Below are 14911 nucleotides of genomic sequence, written 5' to 3'. Positions count from 1 at the left end.
CTGCTCAGACAGACGTGATGTGATGACAATCAGTATTTCATAAAAGCCATTTATTAAATTAAAGTTAAATCATGTACATCTGTAACGTACCTGCACAGGTACAAATAAAGCATGCATTATGCATATTATGCTACATGTCGCTGTTACCAAAAACTGACATGTCAAAGCAAGTTTATCTATAAAGCTCATTTCAGCAACAAGGTCATTTAAAGCACTTTACATAAAACTTAACAAAGGGGAAAAAACACACAATAAAAGAACATTTAAAGACCATTAAAAAGAGCGATTCAAGAGCTAAGAGAGTGAAATAAAAACTATAGTTGTAACTTTGTAAAGACTTCAGATAATAACTTTTTATATTGAAGGTAAATATGTCCACTTCAGTGAACTTCTTTCTGTCTCCATCCAGGTGAGTCTCCCTCTGGTTTAACTGCATCTGAAGAAAACCACATGAAGTTATTTCTCAGAAATGGAAGTAGGAAGTTATTCTGAGTTGTTTTTATTTTCCCGATGCAGCAGACTGAAACCGGTCTGACCTTCACACCCGGTCCTCCTGCTCCTCTGAGTCTTCTGCCTGTGCTGCAGTGTTTGAGATGTTCCCATACTCAGGACAAGAGTCTAACTGATGGAGAGAGACGACAAGATGAGAGTCAAAGGCCTCAGAGATGGAATTCAGATACAACTGACTGTCGAGCTTTCAGCTGTATGAAACCTGAACGTCCGACAGCGGATATCCTCAAAGATTAGACAGTGTTGTATGTTTCACAACAGCATTGATGTCAGTTATGACTAAACAGTGTGGAAGACCTCACTCACAGCTGAATCCTTAAAAGATCAACAAAAACTCTTAAGATGCTAATTACGTTAGCTAGCTTAGCATGTTAGCAAACAAAGACTGTTGAACGCTAATTATTGTTAATGTGTGACAAACACGGAACCCTTAACCAGGAGACTGTTGTTTGTTTCTGGTGTGAAACGAGAAGCAAACGTTTGTTACGTAACTTGCTCACTTCATTAACGTTAGTTAACAGTGTGGAAGACCTCACTCACAGCTGAATCCATAAAAGATCAACAAAAAGTCCTTCATTTGCTCCAAGGTGAGATGCTAATTACGTTAGCTAACTTAGCATGTTAGCAAACAAAGACATTCATTATTGTTAATGTGTGACAAACACGGAACCCTCAACCAGGAGACTGTTGTTTGTTCTTGGTGTGAAACAAGAATTAAACGTTTGTCTCCTGACTTGCTTACTTCTGTAACATTAGTTATCTTAACTCAAACGATGATCTATTCCTAAACCTCAGTAGTTTTGTTGCCTAAACCTAACAAAGTATTTCACAATCTTTTCCTACACTTAGGGGCTTAGCTGAGGGTCAGTTAGAGACGGTCTCCTTTAAATTGCTCTTTGGTACAAAGAACATTTGCAGTAAACGTGGTTGTAAAATGTGTGAGGGTAAATACACATAGGTGGTTCATAAAAAGAAAGATTACTAATAAAGTTACGTGTTTATTATCTTGATGACCTCATAATAATAAGCACAATGACCCTTTGGTAAGTTCTGTCACTGAGGACACATCTCTCTCTCACCTCCACAGTCTCTATGGGTTCATGTGGTTCAGTGGTGGAGCTCACAGCTTTCTTCTTCCTGGATTGAATCCAACAACAAACAAATACCACAAATGAATAAATGAAACATTTAATGACAACTCCAAAACTATTGAAGGAAGCACTCAAAGTGAAAGATCAGTGAGGATTAGTTCTTGTAGTTTTACCTCATCCACAGACAAAAGAGAAGCAGAGACATCGGAATCACAACCACCAGAGTCAACCTGGTGTGATGTAATATCATTGTTGTTGTTTTATCTGGAGCTGGAGACAGACAGTTATGAGATAAACAACACTTTACCTTATTAGAACGGTTTGATTTATGAATAAAACTCTGAATTACAGCAGACTGAATGTGAAGCAAGTAGAGCTGAAGAAAGTAGTTATGATCAGTGAAATCTTCTCCTGCAAAGACTGGACACATTTAAGATGTTTGTTATCTTTTAATAAACTGTTTCACTCACATTTCACATCAATAGAGATGAATTCAGATCTCTTCATCCCCAGCTGGTTCTCAGCTCTACAGTAATACTGTCCAGAGTCAGAGGACTGGATGGAGCTGAAGACAAGCTGAGGTTCTTCACTGAGAGGAGGAGGGTCTGGACTTCCATCCTCCTTGTACCAGGTGTAGGTAGCTGCTGGGTTAGCATCACTGCTACAGGTCAGAGTCACTGAACTGCCCTCCACTATCTCAGCAGAGGGACTCACTGACACAGAGGGAAGCTTTGGACCATCTGGAGGATAAATTAATTAACATACTTAAAGATTAGAATATGTTATCATAGAATATTTACCATTTTTATTAATATTTCAGTTTGGAGTAGACTTACACACTGAAGTAGAACGCTGATCCTCATATCCTCTTACAGCACAGGAATAGCTGTCTACATCACCAAGGAGGACTGTGATAGAAGAAGAAGATGCTGTCCTGATGTAATGTCCATTCTTGTACCAGTAGTAGGAAGGACGATCGGGCAGAACAGAACTGCTGAGACACTTCAGATCCATCCAGGTAGGATTTAAATAGGATCTGCTCACCTCCACCTGGAAACCTGGAAGTGTGAAGAAGGAACAGAAATGTTATTTTATTAAACTGTCAACATTCAAGACATTTATATTCTAGTTTTCTAGATGTTGAACATTTGGAGATGATTAACATGTGAATTAAAATGTTACCTGTGACGGACAAAGTGACTCCAGGTGAACCAGTATAATTCTCTGCTGTTTGGTTTGTTGTGAACCTGAACTTGTATTTAAATGAGTCGCTCTCTCTCAGGTCTCTGATTCTCAGAGTGCACTTCTTCCCCAAAACATCTGTGCTGCACACGACCTGAATACTTCCAGTCTGTTCTCAGACTCACAGCTTCATAATATTTCTCTTTAATAAACCAGAATGTGTTCCTGATATCACCGTGCTGTATTGTAGCTGCGTTGTATTTCTACTGTTGATCCTTTTACAGCACAGACAGTTAGATATTATTGTAATGTTCCGGACCTTTGCACGAGGAGATTTTCTCAATCTGGACCTTTTGAATTTTAATTGAATACCCCTGCACTCGAGTCTAATAGTGATTAGTTGGATGATCACTTACATGGCTCCATATTGGTGATAAAATGTTTATCAAAGAGACACAAACCAACCAGGAAGAGACTCAAAAAGACCAGAAAGAAACATAAAAAGACTACAAAGAGATACAAAAAGACTACAAAGAGATACAAAAAGACTACAAAGAGGCAAAGTGATCACAAAGAGATAAAAGCAACTAGAACCTTTAAGATACGACTCTTACAGCTTCTATGTTTAATTAATAGAAACGTTGACTGAACGACTGAAGGAAGTTCCACAGAATGATGAATTTAATTAAAAATATTATTCAGAGCACTTTTTCTTTGTTAATGTACGTACAGTCATTACTTTCATCCACATAAACACAACTTTACTGTCTTTAATGGAGCACAACTCTTCAGTTTATAAAGGTTATGATGTTAAGGTACAAGTGTACAGAGATGCTGCTGGTGTTAAAAACAGCTCTGTGCTGGTCGTCCTGTAAAGACTTCAATCTAAAGAAAGAAAAGTGAACGTTGCTCCACATTTTATAACATCAGATGTGTTTATTAACTGAAAACACAGCTTCCTCTGTTGTCCTGAGGTGCACTAACGGCCTCACAATATAAATGTAGATGTACAGTACCTTGTACAGAGAGAAGGAAGACAACAAATCCACTGGCTGCTGCTGTTGAACTCATAGCTGCTCCTCTCTGTTAAACCAGCAGGTAGATCAGAAACACTTCATGTCAGTAAGTCACCACAAACATTTCTACTTTAAGAAGGAGGGTGTTGTCTTTGCAGTCAGCTTGAGTCTTCTGGGGTTGCTACAGTGATGTTAAAGAGTTTTTCACATTTAAACGAGGAAGGAAGATGTTAAAACACCTGCCTGGCTTCCTTCCTCTTCATGTTAAGATAAGCATTACCACAATGATGCTTCCAAACACATACGCATATGCAATGAAGAAGTCAGTATTGCAGTTGTTTGTGCTGCAGCTGAAAGAAAGAAAACATGATCAAATAAATGTATACATGTGATGTATACTGTGATGAAATGTTCTTTTGCATATCGTGCCATTGAGTGTTATTGATGTATCATCATTTCTGATTTACACCACCATCATGCAGTCTGTTCTCTGCTCCTCTATCACTGTGTGGTTTGGATCGGCCACTGAACAGGACAGGAACAGACTACAACGGACCGTCAGGTCTGCAGAGAGGATCAGCCTGCCCCCCCCCCCCCCCCATCCTGGACTTGTTCACCTCCAGAATCAGGAAACGGGCAGGAAAGATGAACAGCAGACCCTTCACACCCTGGACACAAGCTATTCCACCTCCTCCCCTCTGGAGGGCGCTACAGAGCTCCGTACGTCAAAACCACCAGACACAGGAGCAGCTTCTTACTGCTGTCATCCTGCACTACTACCTCTGTTTGCACTATTACCACCATTTGCATTAATATCCCAAATCCATTGTCGTTGTTGTTTATATGTTCATGTATATTCTTCTATATATATTTATATTGTACATAGTAGTGACATGTGTATGCTTAGTTTTTCTGTTCTACTTTGTTGTCTTTAATGTCCTTGTTTTTATATTTTTATTGTGTATTTGTAGTTTTTCATGTATGTACCGTTGAGAGCAATGTGTAAACCGGAGTCAAATTCGTCCGCATACATGACCCAATGAAGCTGATTCTGACGCTGACGTCTGTGTTTGTGTTCCTCCTGAACGAAGCTGCTGAATTCAAACCGACCAATCACAGCGCGGGACATGTAAAAATCGGACCCAAACGTTCCACGCCGGCGTTCGACAAACGGACCAATGGTGAAGGAGATGGGCGGGGCCTGGCGGATTCAAACGGAACATGGCCGCGGGTAAAGATGTGGACGACAACACACACAATAGAAGGTAAGGAGAACGAACGAAAGCTTGCGTTTTATACGTGTTTCAAGTGTTATTTACATTGACGCAGTGTTAGAGTAGTATTTACGTTTGTACGTGGGGGAATTACCCGCGTGCATTAGCTGACGTTAGCACGGTTGGTGTTGGTGTGACGTCAGCTGACGTTCATTTAGCTACATTAAAATTAGGTTAATAATGCAGTACTGTGGACTCAACCCACTGCTTCTATGTTTCCTCACACTCATAACTGTTGTACGTTACAGGCATGCGCGTGGTATTAATAACGCATTGATTCCTGCCTTTGTTTAGCTCCTAAATGTTCAGGCTCTGCTGGGAGTTGTCAGAGGTGTTGTGTCATCTTTGTGTGGCTGTAGATGGTGATGGCGTTGTGTTATAATTGGTTCAATTATTTTACACGATATTTTGAATTTAAGTGTCTTTTGTAGCTGTGGAAGCAGCTCTCTGAGAGCCCAATGACAGGTCATCAGGGTTGTATCAGCTTGGGCTCTTTGACGTGTATTCTGTGCACACACGTTTTAATTAATGTGGAATTTGACCCCCCCCCCCCCCCCCCTCAGAGGTACAGTGTGCAGTATGGTGATCAATCACGAGGAATCACCGGGGGGCTCCCACGTTGGCCGACCACCGGTCATCTTCAACCCGGACTTCTTCGTGGAAAAACTCCGCCACGAGAACCCCGATGTTTTCCTGGAGCTGGTGCTCAGCAACATCACTCGCCTCATCGACCTTCCCGGGACAGAGTTTGCACAGCTCCTCGGGGAGGAAGGCCCGAAGACCCCGACGGGTGGAAACGGAGGCTTCTTTCGCTCTTTCAACTTCCTCAAACGCAAAGGTCAGAGGTCAACTAGGTGACATCTAGACATTACCCCCCAGCAGTGACTATCCCGCTCTGTTTTTGTACTTTTTATTTTATATCTACAATTTGATTTTAAGCAGACAAAAGCTCACCAGGAGGCGTGGCTACCTGCTGTTTTGATTTTGTGTACCAATAGGTTCTGAAGCTATGTCATCAGATTAGTTTTTTCGAGGTAATATCAGCTTTAAACCTGTTTTCTTTGTGATGAGCCTGGCCTGTTGTAATGCAGACACATGAGAGAGCTTTTACAGTAACTTCATATTAACGCTCGTCTCTCCCGATGCTCTCACAGATAAAGGTGTTGTGTTTGGAACCCCGCTGACGGAGAGCTGCATCGCCCAGATCTACCAGCTCATTGAGTACCTCAGCAAAAGTGAGTCGTTAAATACGAAATAAGCCAACTAAAAGACACATGCCTAGAATGAGTGAGCGCACCTGTAATTAGAATAACGTTTTTTTTACTGGCTGACGCCCGCCTGCTTTTACGCGCTCAGATCTGCACGTTGAGGGTCTGTTTCGGGTTCCGGGGAACAGTGTTCGTCAGCAGACCCTGAAGGACCTCCTCAACGGCGGGGCCGACGTGGACCTGAAGTCCGGAGACTTCCACCCCAACGACGTGGCCACGCTGCTCAAGACGTTCCTGGGAGAACTGCCCGAGCCCCTGCTCACGCACAGACACTTCCACGCACACCTCAAGATAGCTGGTATGAATACTGGACCAAACAAAAAGCCCTTGAGTCGTTCCCATGTCATGTTTGAGTTAAACGCTGAGAGTAGTGTTAGCGTGACATTCTAGCAAAAAAATGAAAAATTGACCTTTTTAAAGGTGCAAAAATGGCAGATGATTCAATTATTCGATTCCTTTTTTTAAGTTGCTTTTTTCTGCAGTGATTTTAGTGAATCTATTCATGACCTCACTTCCTCCACCCCTTGTCCCGACCTCCAGAAATGACTCTGTTCGACGAGCACGGCAACAAGACCGCGACGCCCAACAAGGAGCGTCAAATCGAGGCCCTGCAGCTCCTCTTCCTGCTGCTGCCTCAGGCCAACCGCTCGCTGCTCAAGCTGCTGCTGGACCTGCTCTACCACACGGCCCGGCAGCAGGACAAGAACAAGATGTCCGCCTTCAACCTGGCGCTCATGTTCGCGCCGCACGTCGTCTGGCCCAGACACGTAAGATTTGTACTTTATTGCTACGCGGTGAGGGTGAGAGGACCAGGGTCTTTTTAACGTGTGAAAACATCATGCGTGAAGACTGTTTTGCTCAATTTGGGAGCACAATTGGGTAACCGTGAGGGGATCAGTACGGATTACTACAATTATTTGTGGTGCAACGGATCCTAAAACTCTCGGTTCAGATCGGATCAGAACAAAAGGAGCAAATATCACTTTTAGATCCCTGATGATCCGTAGCAACAGATACAGATCTCTTTGTTGTTTGATTGTAGCAGCTGGTCGACACGGATCCATCGTCCCAAAGATCATTTGAACCGCTCTGAAGTCTGTAAACCATCAACAATTCCAAACGTTATGTTACGTTATCAATTCAAGTGATAATAAAATAACAGATTGTATTTTTATTGATGAATAAATCTTGTAATTAGTAGTTTTAATCGTGTATTATAATCTGCTTAGAGTTAGTGTAAACACCTCTTAGTTCATCTCTAATTATCTATTTATATTGTTGTGAAAACATCTTCAAACAACTTTATTCAAGTTCTCAACAAGACATGAGATGACATGTGAACACATCACGATAACGTTATAACGTACCTTCAGCCAGTACTCATGTTCACCGAGCAGAGCCTGAAGGCATCATCATGATGTAACCGTTGGTTAGCCGTTAGCGGTGCTGCTAACGTTACTAGCTCTCCTCTGATTGGTTGTTTACAATGTAACATTATCAGAGACTAGAAACGCATGTTCTAGTGAACTTTATTAACACTGTGATGGTGAACGTTAAACTGGTTCACATGAGTGAAGAACCGTGAGGGGATCAGTACGAAATATTCATCCACCTTAAAGGACATTGCTGTATACTTACACATGAACCTAGAAGCCACTCTGTGTAGATTTGAAAAGGTTAAATTTGGTGGAAATACACTGTACAAATGCTTTATAACATTATATTGGAGGCTAAACGCATCCCTGCAGCCGGTATCTTCAACTCGCCCCTAAACAATCCAGATTGATAAATATTCCTCCAGGTTAGAAGCTAAATGTGTATTCTTTGATTTTGGGCTGAACTGAACCCTCTCAGTGACTTTTGTCTTTCTGTCCTTTTACTGGTTAAACGTCTGTGAATGCAGCGTTTTCGTGACGCCGTTGTGTCTCTTGACTCCTGTTCTCTCAGATGACAGCCACCGACCTGAAAGACAACCTGAAGAAGCTGAACAACAGCATGGCCTTCCTCATCAAACACTCGCAGAAGCTCTTCAGGGTGAGTAGTGACAATACAATAGTCTGTAATACTCTTGAGAGTCACAGAAACACAATATGTGACGCGTTTAATGGAATAAACGGAGGATGAGTGACTTGTATCTGCTGTGTGGCGTTCAGGCTCCGGTCTACCTGAGGGACTATGCCAGAGTGCACTTCACTGGGACCAAGGCGCTGCAGACCAAGGTTAGTCTTCACCTCCCCTCCTCTTTTAAATGGCATTTCATCTGATGAATTCCTTTTCGTCTCTAAACTTCTAATCAAATGCAGTTTTAAGAGAAGATAAAGAAAAGTAAACGCATAAATGTCAAATCTGAGGAATTGAGCAACAGTGGTGGACTTCAGTGCATTTTAAACAATATGGTGATCAATGCCAAATGCAGTGTTCCATTTTGCCTGTTCACACGTGTGAAAGACGTCGACACTGTAATGTCGTTAGACGCCGAGAAGGATTTTGAATATTGGTGCTATTGGGTTATCTCTTCAGTACTTTGGAGAAGTTCTGCTTTGGCGAGAGCTTCATTTCTTGGGTCAGCTTACTGTACTCCTCTCCGCTTGCATCTGTCAGAACAAACAACAACCACTCGGACTACTTCCCCCCCATCCTTAGGGACACGAGACAGAGAGCCCCGATGGCCCCTGTTTCTCTTCTCGCTGTTGCCCTCCGACCTGGCCCGTAGCCAATGGTATCACTGTATGCAGATGACTTGCATCTCTGCCCCAATACACTGTATTTACCTATTGTGCCCTCTGTTCTTTGCTCATTTGGTCTCATCTCTGGTTACAAGAAGGGTGAACTCTTCCCTGCTGCTCACAAATACCCACTTCACTCAATCCCATTTAGAAAAACATGTTGAGACAATTTGTTTTAGAAATTTACAAATTTACAAATTTACAAATGGCAAAAAAAACACGAAAGTGACTTTCCGCCTCCTCTCTCAGGACGATCTGGAGCTGCTGACGGCGAGCTGCTCCCCCGCTCAGCGGACCGCGTTGCCCCTGAAGAGGACGGCCGTTCGGGGCCCCGGCCCTCAGGAGCAGTACCAGTCCCCGGCTCAGCAATACACAGAAGAGGCCCTGAAGGACCTCTTCAGACACGTCCACCACAACATGCCGGACTCCGCCAAGAAGAAGAAACTCGTCCGACAGGTTCGCCTTTTATCTCTCTGAGGAAAACATAAATGCTGTTCCAACTTCCACGGAGTCAGTTTGCGTTTAGAGTTTTTGTGTTCAAAGTCTTTTTTAACATCAAATGTGAGCGTTGTTCTCTGTGTCCGATGTGCAGTTAGTCAAGCAGACAACCTCAGCGCCTCCAGACGAGCACCAGCAGGAGCCTCCAGCGCCCAGCAAGAAACATCCGCGCTCCCGCTCCTTTGGCGGCCTCATCAAGGTACTAAACAACCGGGGGAAAGTCCCAAAGGCGCAGTGGAACAGTACAATACGTAGCTTTAAGAACATGGACGTCAATGTGTTAGTGTTGTACACAAGTCTTTTTTGTTGTGATCGCTGTGATAATGATGTTTTTTAATGTTTTCCACTCTCGTAGAACGTTTTTTTCTCGGGGCGATCGATAATCAAAATGTAGTGAAAAAGCTAATTGGACAGGACTTTAGCGTGCAGCTGTTCGTGTTGGAGTATTTCAGCAGTTAGAAAGCTGTTTCAATAATATTCTGACACAAATAAATCCTGTGATTGTTCGTCTGGTTCTGCCGATCGAATCGAGAGAAAAGAAATCTTCACTTCGTCGTGATTCACGAAATCTGCCGCAGTGCGAATAATTATAATTAAACGTAAAAAGCTCTTTGCAGCATATCGGATGATTTTTACCGGTTTATTTTCTACGTAAATGACAACAGACAACAAAGCGGACCAGCCCGACCTACAAACCACCAACTGTATACTTTATAGCAGCACAGCTGTCATGACTGAGCTCCTCAACATGCTCAGCCTGTGATTATTATTTCTATTATTGTCCATTTTACTGGAACCCGTTCATAACTTCTCCCGCCTGATGCTCCGCTAACAGCGCAGAGCTCGCGGTGAGCAGCTGACCGGAGAGAGGCGGGTCCGACACGTCTCCCCTGACATCGTCACCAAAACAGGAAGAAAGCCCGGAAAAGAGAACGTCGCCCTGCAAGTAAGTACACAACACCCAATGCTTTGACTCTCCGACGCGACGGCACACTTTAGTTGGCTTTGTACTATCTGCTTTCTTGGCTCTGACAGTGAGGGTTGCCAGGTTTACATATGAAGTATCGGGTTTTAAAGAGACACACCAGTTTGACTTCAACTAACCTGTGAACCACACAAACGAATGTGCAGAAGAACCTGAAGGAAAAACCTGAAAACAGGAAATGTGTGAAGTCTTTGAGCTGCACGGAAAGATTATCCTGCAAAGCATGAACAACATTACTCACTTTCATTATTATGTGGATGTTTAGTATCTTAATTACTCCAAAACATGAGGTGACTAAAAAATGGCGACAGGAAGCTGACGCCCCGTTAACCTCGTTTAAGAGTTTGTGTGGAGCTCTGATGTGTTTGAATGAAACTTTATTCTTTTCTTCCATCCCAAAATCTCCGTTTTGTGTGTGTGTGCAGGTGAACGGCCCTTTAAATGCTCTCGTGTTGGGGAAAACGGGGCTGGTGGTAAAAAACTCCGACTTTACTTTCAAGAAGGACAAAGCTTCAAAGGTCTCCAAGGTACGACGCCAACAATCCCCCAAATACTCTTCATTCACCTGGAGACAAACGTAACCGCTGATCTGAGTTTTCTAAATTCACTCTTTCTCTCCCCCCCTCCCCTCTCTCCCCCCTCCTCTCAGCAGGACTCCCCCTCTGTGACCAGGATGTGTTTCTCTCCTGCTCAGGAGATCTCACTGTAATGAAAGCCGACTCCTCCTCCTCCTCGTCTCGGACAGGACTCGTTCGGGCAGTATTAATACGATTATTCATGGTAGTACGTCTATTTTTACTGCGACTAATACACAGCAGCTTTTAGCAGGAGCTCGCCACCACTTTACAAACTGCTGCCGACCGTTGAACAAATCCTCGGCGGTCTAAATGTAAGCCTGCGTGATGGGGATGAAGAGAAACCCACTCCGAATAACACCAAACACTTCTGACCTCGATATGATATCTGATGAGCTAAATCTGTTTGTTTTACTTCCAGAAATGCTTCCAAAAGAAAATTCTCTTTCACTGCCGTTAATTTATATTTTAGCGTTCTGGTAATAAAGTTATGTATGAAGAGAGACGATGAATATCTTTCAGCACGACTCAGTGACCAGAATGCAAATTTCTCTTTTTTTAAATAACTTTCTTTCTTTTTTTAACCTCATGAATTCTGATGTCTTTGGTACTTTGGGATCTTTCTGCTTTTACAGTTTTGAAATTGAATCTGGACTTTTTTGGGGGTTTTAAGTCGATGAAAAGTCGTTTTATTAATAGCGAAACCATCCAGGACCAAGCACACGTCTTCACTGTTCACGCTCAAGCATTATGAGATGATGTGTAGTGAAATCTGAACCTTAATGTGAAGAACTTTAAAGGTGCGCGTTGGTTTGGCTTCGCTGGCCCACTAGCAGGCTCACAGGCTGCTGTAGAGCAACGCGGGTACATGTTGTACAGCTTTTTGTATTTCTCTGTATTTGGAAACTGTGATGTTTGCTTTTTGTTTGTGTAGCTCTTTGGTGACTTGATGAGGATTTCACCTCGTTGAGCTGCTGATCACAGAATCAGTGAAATGATGATCACTGTTCATCATAAAACATTCATCATGAATCTGTCGAATATGAAATGTTGCATTCACAGAATGTCTCACAGAACTTAAAATACCTTCTTTTTTTAATGTTTTATTCCTTTTCAGTCTTCTTCAGCCGGGTGATGGAAGGGTCAAGTGGAGGGAAGCTTTGTGGTGCCGATGGTTTAAATGAAAGTTGTGTTTTTGTGAAAATGAGCAGAAGTCTGATCCGGTCTTCTCTTCTCAACACGTGGTCTGGTGTCTGAGGCGGACCGCGTTAAGAAGAGAAGACTTGAGTAACACGAGTCTGAGTGAAGCAGGGAAGGAACTTTAACGGCAGCGTCGCCGGTTTCTGTTTTATTCACATTATGATGAAACCTAATCCTGCTCCAGTCATTCATGCTGAGAAAACCACTTTGTTTTTAAGAGCGAGTGTGAGTAACGGGTCTCAACCTCGGACACAGAGGGTCAGCACAGAGCTGCTCTCTGCTCAGCGTGAACGGCTGAAATGTCTTAAATGCATCAGGTCTAAAATGACAAGATTCAAATCTAAAGACGGTAAACGATCCACCTTCTCGGTACTCTTTTGACTTCTTTTGATTGTCATTACTTCAAAACTTTGTCAGTGGGAAAAATAGTTTCAAACACTGAACAATGTGACTAAATACTCCTGTAAATATGTGTGATTTTGAATGCGCAGCCCTCCGTTCCTTCAGCTTCACTCTTCTCGGTTTGACTGAACGGACTTCTGCTCAGTTTGTGGTGCAGACTGACGGCTGCTCCGGCTCCTCGTGTTGAGGGATCTGTTGCTGCTGCTGCTGCATCCGGTCTCCGGACAGCGCGGTGGACGTCATAACGATGGTTTTGTTGAAAGTGATTGAACGTGACTGACATGTCGGGTGCAGAGGGACGCTGGAACAGCTCGCCTCCTTTTTGTTTTTACAGAACATGATCATGTTCTTTGTTCACATGGACCTTTTATTTTATTTCTAAATCTTTCTGACTGAATTCATCTCAGCAGCCCTGAATCTGTGCTCGTCTCCTCGTCCTCCTTTTAAAGGAGAGCTCATTGGATTCCGTTGTATTTATTGCTGTTTGGGAAACAACAATGTCTTCTTTTTTGTGTGTGGATGGAATTCATGAGCTTAAGACTTACGGTACTTTGATTATTTTTCATTTATTATTTAGTTTGCTTGTGTTCCTCAGAGAGCTGTTACGTTCTGTGTGATGTGAAGATGTTTGTTGTCTGTGTGTCTTCATCTCTTTTGCATAAATGTGAAACGTGTAGTTACTGATCTCCGTCACTTGTGGGTGGAGTTTAAGTCCATTTCAACTTGACCTAAATGTTGGTTTCTTCCATTAATGAGACGTGGAGAAACATTACTTTTACACACTGAAGTTTTATTTGGTTAAAGGTGATGGAGGAAAGAAAGCACCGTTCTTCCGGTGTCATGACGACCTCACCTGTGTTTAATCTGTGGTAACCTTTGTTTTTTTGTATTTTAGTGTAAAATAAGTTCCCCTTGTACAGCACATGGTTCCTTAGTGAGCTTTGGATTAAACCTTTTTTAATGTTTCCTACAGAAAGTCTGTTTGTTTTATTCATTCAACTGATTGTATTGTTTCCACTATGTCGTCAGCATGAGGAAATAACGTCACTGCAGTGCTCGTGTTTGCCCACTAGAGGGTGCCACAAACAACACAGAGACAAATACGCTGCTACTGTTCTGACATTATGTTGCCGTTTGCTTTTACTCTGTTGCCGATCTTGACAACTTCTCCTTATTTTATCATGATTATAATGATATTAATATCCTATTTTATTGATATATTATTGAGAAACTCTTTCTCTCCCTCCAGGAAGGTCAGAGGTCAGGCAGCGAGGTGTCCCAGGAGCCTGTAGTTCAGCAGTGCAGGCTGTGATTCTCAGATAGCAGCTACTTGTAATCTATCAAAGGACACAATCTGTAGAGCAACGACGAGATCAGACAAAGCGATGAGTCGTGGTAGAACGCTGCAGTGTTAAATGTGTCGCTACAGTAAAAGAACGCTTCACTGAGCTGAAACGTTGTGATGTTAATTACACACATTTCTCTCCTTTAGGTATTTATGTTTTGTCATTTTGAGTTCTGCGGCTTTATTTGTTTGTTTCAGGCGGTTTGATCTAAACCCGACACGACCGTTGGTTGACAGTCGACTCATTTGAGACGAGTTTGTTATTTGCTAAAAAAAAAACAACCGCTTTGTGTCGATTATTGTCTTTATTAATCATTTGGTGTATTAAATGTCAGATAATAGATTTCCCACAGCTCAAGGTGACATCTACAAATTGTTTTATTTTTGTCTGACCGAGAGTTCAAAACTCAGATTAATTTTACTCTCATGAAAGACAAAAGCAGCAACTTCTCACATTCGACAATATGAAACAATGAGGCAAACAAAAGGCAACGATTCTACCTTAAAAATTACACAATTCATTAAATGAATCAAGTAAACTACTCCTTGTTTCAGCTAAAGCAGTGTTTCCTTCTTCTTCTTCTGTCGTGCTGCAGCATGAAGCACTTCATTCTATCTGCTTCGTGAGCTGAATTTAAAAATCTCACCTGAAGATCATTTCACACTCATCTACTCTGACGTAATTGATCAAATCAACCAAATAATCTATTTACGGGATTTGATCATTTGTCAATAGAAAAGTCTTCTCTTGTCAGTGAGATAAGAAGTTTATATTTTAAGTTTTTCTTTAATATTTTGTGTGGCTAATGAGATTAAATTCAGGGACTTCCTCTGACGGT

At 42.3% G+C, this 14911-nt stretch overlaps 1 protein-coding gene and 1 long non-coding RNA gene across 3 annotated transcripts; one reads left to right on the top strand and one right to left on the bottom strand.

Moving 5' to 3' along the window:
* Positions 1-69: 69 nt before the first annotated feature.
* On the bottom strand, positions 70-1870 carry LOC306696188. Its single transcript, XR_013767096.1, has 4 exons — positions 1775-1870; positions 1590-1647; positions 537-622; positions 70-436 (listed from the first exon to the last, which is right to left on the bottom strand). It is a non-coding gene; the product is annotated as an uncharacterized lncRNA (long non-coding RNA).
* Positions 1871-4991: 3121 nt separating this feature from the next.
* On the top strand, positions 4992-13647 carry arhgap19 (Rho GTPase activating protein 19). 2 transcript variants are annotated; one of them, XM_079158996.1, is made up of 12 exons: positions 4992-5064; positions 5637-5911; positions 6228-6308; positions 6430-6639; positions 6882-7108; positions 8289-8375; positions 8495-8560; positions 9317-9523; positions 9660-9764; positions 10401-10511; positions 10976-11077; positions 11203-13647. In XM_079158996.1, the coding sequence occupies exons 1-12, from the start codon at positions 5021-5023 to the stop codon at positions 11257-11259; spliced, it is 1572 nt and encodes a 523-aa protein (XP_079015122.1). In that variant the 5' UTR covers positions 4992-5020; the 3' UTR covers positions 11260-13647. The 2 variants fall into 2 exon arrangements, with proteins under 2 accessions (XP_079015122.1, XP_079015121.1); XM_079158995.1 differs by having other exon boundaries at positions 11200-13647.
* Positions 13648-14911: the final 1264 nt, after the last annotated feature.

This window comes from Pholis gunnellus, assembly GCF_910591455.1.
Source record: "Pholis gunnellus genome assembly, chromosome: 5".
NCBI lineage: Eukaryota > Metazoa > Chordata > Actinopteri > Perciformes > Pholidae > Pholis > Pholis gunnellus.
This window is presented reverse-complemented; position numbering and strand designations above follow the sequence as displayed.

Coding starts and splice junctions, on each gene's coding strand:
- arhgap19 (XM_079158995.1), top strand. CDS start 5,021: ATGGCCGCGGGTAAAGATGTGGACGACAACACACACAATAGAAG. Junction 5,065..5,636: donor GACAACACACACAATAGAAG/GTAAGGAGAACG, acceptor CCCCCCCCTCAG/AGGTACAGTGTGCAGTATGG. Junction 9,765..10,400: donor CCTTTGGCGGCCTCATCAAG/GTACTAAACAAC, acceptor CTCCGCTAACAG/CGCAGAGCTCGCGGTGAGCA.